The sequence below is a fragment of the Primulina huaijiensis genome, unplaced genomic scaffold (assembly GCF_012295235.1).
Source record: "Primulina huaijiensis isolate GDHJ02 unplaced genomic scaffold, ASM1229523v2 scaffold25037, whole genome shotgun sequence".
NCBI lineage: Eukaryota > Viridiplantae > Streptophyta > Magnoliopsida > Lamiales > Gesneriaceae > Primulina > Primulina huaijiensis.
In genome coordinates, this window is record NW_027356117.1 from 1 (window position 1) to 3,865 (window position 3,865).

The 3,865-nt window shown below is 34.7% G+C and overlaps 2 protein-coding genes across 2 annotated transcripts in view; both read left to right on the forward strand.

The window, feature by feature from the left end:
• The first annotated feature begins 466 nt into the window (after positions 1–466).
• On the forward strand, positions 467–2,775 carry LOC140967448 (uncharacterized). The gene is made up of 4 exons (XM_073427974.1): positions 467–943; positions 1,331–1,920; positions 2,009–2,524; positions 2,610–2,775. Exons 1-4 carry the CDS (start codon positions 658–660, stop codon positions 2,739–2,741), a joined length of 1,524 nt encoding a protein of 507 aa, XP_073284075.1. The 5' UTR covers positions 467–657; the 3' UTR covers positions 2,742–2,775.
• A 616-nt stretch (positions 2,776–3,391) lies between these two features.
• The window catches only part of LOC140967375 (peptide methionine sulfoxide reductase B1, chloroplastic), a 6,141-nt gene continuing 5,667 nt past the window's right edge, over positions 3,392–3,865 (forward strand). Inside the window, exon 1 of the mRNA XM_073427854.1 lies at positions 3,392–3,676. Within this exon, the coding sequence (XP_073283955.1) occupies positions 3,478–3,676 (199 nt within the window). The 5' untranslated portion in view covers positions 3,392–3,477. The remainder of the gene's footprint in view (positions 3,677–3,865) is intronic.

The following is a 3,865-nucleotide window of genomic DNA, read 5'->3' on the forward strand; positions in this document are numbered from 1 at the left end:
CCCCCATTTCTCAAGCATTGGGATTTAAATTAGTTTTAGATATTCATTCGAAAAAAAATTGCTATTGATATTGTGTTAGGACATACATAATTTATATAATTTTAAAAATATATTTTTGTTATTAAAATTTAAAACTAAATAATTAGTATTAAAATGAATCTATACTATTTGCTAAACTTGAGATATTTCGAAATTTCGTCAATAATTTATTTTAAAATATTCATAATCAAATTATAAACTCATGAAACAATAAAAAATATTAAAACGTAAAATATAAATAAAATAAATATATAAAAAAAGTGAAAAACGAACTAGCNATCATTAACTTATCCTTATATTATATATCACATGTTTATCTTATCATGTGTACCAAACTATGCCTTATTGTATATGTAATTGCACAAATGTTAGGTACGCCAACTACGATTTACACAATCTTTTTTAGTTGTTTCCCTTCCTGGTTAGCAGTGTTTAAGATTGTTTCTTTCTTCAACAAAATGTGAAACATATTCAGCTTATTGTGGACAAATAAGGATTAGATATTCAAATTATGGGTAAAAATCCCAGATTTAAAGATATCAATCATGATAGCACAACGAACTTGATCATTAATATATATAGATACAGAAAGAAATTATTAACAACCTGATAAGCATTATGATTTCATCATATCAGTCTATGAAACTCTTGAAACCACGAAATATGAAGATGATGGAATGGGTATTTTCCCATATTTTGGTTGTTTTTTTGTTGTTTGGATCATTTGTATATGCACACGAGGATTATGTATCAGCAATCGGCGATCCTGGGATGAGAAGGGATAATCTTAGAGTAGCCATTGAAGCATGGAGTCAATGCAATGAAGTCCATAATGAGACTGAAGATATGGGAAGTCCAAGGCACGCGGATTGCTTTGATATTGTACATAATTCTAAAGCATACAGTATGTTTTTTCCTCTCTTTGTTTCTTGTTTGTTATGCTAAGCTATGTCTTTTTCAAACCGTGGGAAATCGATTTTACGGTATAGATGCTTCGTGAATATGAATAAATGAAATGAGATGAACAGAGACAAAATATTTGGCCTTTTCAGTTTCTGTTTTTATATTTGGAATGGAATTTAATATTTGTTTTAATTAACCAATCATTGGTGAATTTGGTCGTAATCCTTCAAACTTCAGAAGGTGTTTATGTGATAATTAAACCGAGATTCACGGAAGATTAGAATTTACCCTACGATGATTTTAAAAGTTTTAGCGATATTCTTGGATCTTGATAAAGATATATGAGCTATATATGTGCAAACCATAACTCGGCACTACATTTTTGCAGCCAAGTTGGCACACAGGGTGACAGAGAAAAGCAACAAGCTAGGAATAGCAGATGCAGGAAGCTATGGTTTGAATGACATAACCGTGGATGAATATGCGGCTTGGAAAGAGAGATACTTGGGCTACAAATGCCAAGTCGAAGACAATCCCGGGCCGTGGCAATTCTGGATGCTTATGCTCAAGAGTGGCAATATGGACACATGGGCTGCTAAATGCCCCGAAAATGGTAAGAAATCGAAACCATTCCCACCCGAATCTCGGTTTCCATGCTTTGGAGAAGGCTGCATGAACATGCCACGGATCTACCATGACTACACAAGCGTGCAGCATTATCATGGCAACCGAACTCTCAAGGGAAGTTTCTATGGGACATGGGATTTAGATGTTCCTATTGAAGAAGCAAAAACTAAGGAAAATACTTCATATTATTCAGTGGTTTGGGAGAAAAAGTTGGGAAAGGGGAGTTGGAAGTTTCATCATGTATTAAAAACATCACCGAAGTATCCATGGCTCATGCTGTACTTAAGATCAGATGCGACAACAGGATATTCAGGAGGGTATCATTACACGACCAGAGGAATGTCGAAAATCGTAAGTTTCTTTATCATATTTTTTCTTATAATAAAATTAATAATAACTCTAAACAGTACTAACTTGTCTGGGATGATGTATTGCTCAGATTCCCAAGTCACCAAATTTCAAAGTGAGGTTCTCGCTGGATATAACGAGTGGTGGAGGTCCCGATAGCCAGTTCTACCTAATGGACATCGGTAGCTGTTGGAAGAACAATGGTGACCCTTGTGATGGAGATGTCACCTCAGACGTTACACGATACAGCGAAATGATTATAAATCCAGAGACGGAGCCATGGTGCAAACCAACAGATCTCAGGCTATGTCCCCCTTACCACACCTTTCCTAATGGAACTCGAGTACACCGAACGAATCAGACACATTTCCCCTATGATGCTTACCATGTTTACTGCTCGCCAGGCAATGGTGAAGAATTAGAGGAACCCTTTAACTTATGTGATGCATATAGCAATCCACAGCCTCAAGAAATTTTGCAGCTATTACCTCACCCCGTTTGGGGAGAATACGGGTATCCCACGAAGAAAGGTGAAGGTTGGGTTGGAGATCCAAGAACTTGGGAACTTGATGTCGGAAGGCTCTCTCAGAATCTTTACTTTTATCAGGTATGCTACTCTATGTTACAATTCTCTATCTTGTATTCCTTTTCAGCATGATAATGGTTATAAGGGGGGGATCATTTTCTCGCAGGAAGCTGGCACGAAACCCGTGGAGAGACACTGGCCATCTGTTGATTTAGGAACTGAGATATATATGAGCGCGAATGTCATGGCAGAGTGGACTGTTAGCAACTTCGACATAATTGTGCCTAAAAATTGTTGACAATTCTGAACAAGTATTTCAATACAAGTGTTCCTAGTTCCTACCATGTGATAAGGTTTTCTTGCGTCATGGACATGATTTCTTTTCTTTTTCTTTTGAGGCTATTTAGTTATGTGGAGGACAATGTGATTTTAGGTTCAGTTGGTTTTTCGTCTCCCGGGATGGATTTTCCTCCCCAAAACAAACACACTCTTATTTCTTTTCCATTTGCTTTCCTTAAAATATATTTTTCATTACTTTCATATCTTCAACATAATGAATTTTTGAATTATATTAAAATAAGAGTGTCATGATTGCAAAAATTAACTAAAGATATTGTTTGTTTGTTTGTTTGTCATTCGGATTAAAAAAAAGATATTTGAAAAGTAAAATTTACAAAACAAATTTTCTACTTTATTCTTACTTAATTTATTAAAAAAATATATAACATATTTGTTAATATTTAAAAATATATTAGTAAAAAATAAGAAAAGTAAACTAGGAAAATCGAAAAAAAAAACTTGTATATAATTTTTCGATCGAAAATTTTAAATTGATGTGACAAAAGAACATTCTGGCATTAAGAAATTTGAACCAATTAAAATCTTGTGGTCAAAATAATGATAATCATAACCAAGAAAGTCATTGTTGATCGTGCGGCTAGAAAATACAAAGAATGTATGAATTTTAGCTAACAATTCGTATTATCTATAAAATCAAAAAATATTTATCAATTTTCCGAATTGTCAAATCACTCATGGCATCTTGCTGCGTTAATCAATGCACTATTAGTTTGACATATTTTTCAACGAATTCCCATTTGGGTTTTAGCAGTAAACGTCAGATTTCTGTAGCTTTTGGTGGAAAAACTGTAAACGAATTCAGGCACAGCCCGTCTTTTTCGGTTTCTGCTATGGGCTCTTCATCTTCTTCGCGGCGGAAGGACAGCGCTCAAGGTATCTTTCCAGTTGCTTTCAAAACTTCCGTTCTTATTGATCTTTGGATGTTAATTTTTGCTTGTGTAATTGTTTTTAAATTTTTGCTTGTGTAATTGTTTTTATGCTGCGTAATTTTGTGATTTGATTGGAATGATGTTTTTACTACCTCCCACGTCACATAAGAGAGGGGGGGGGGGGGGGGGGGGG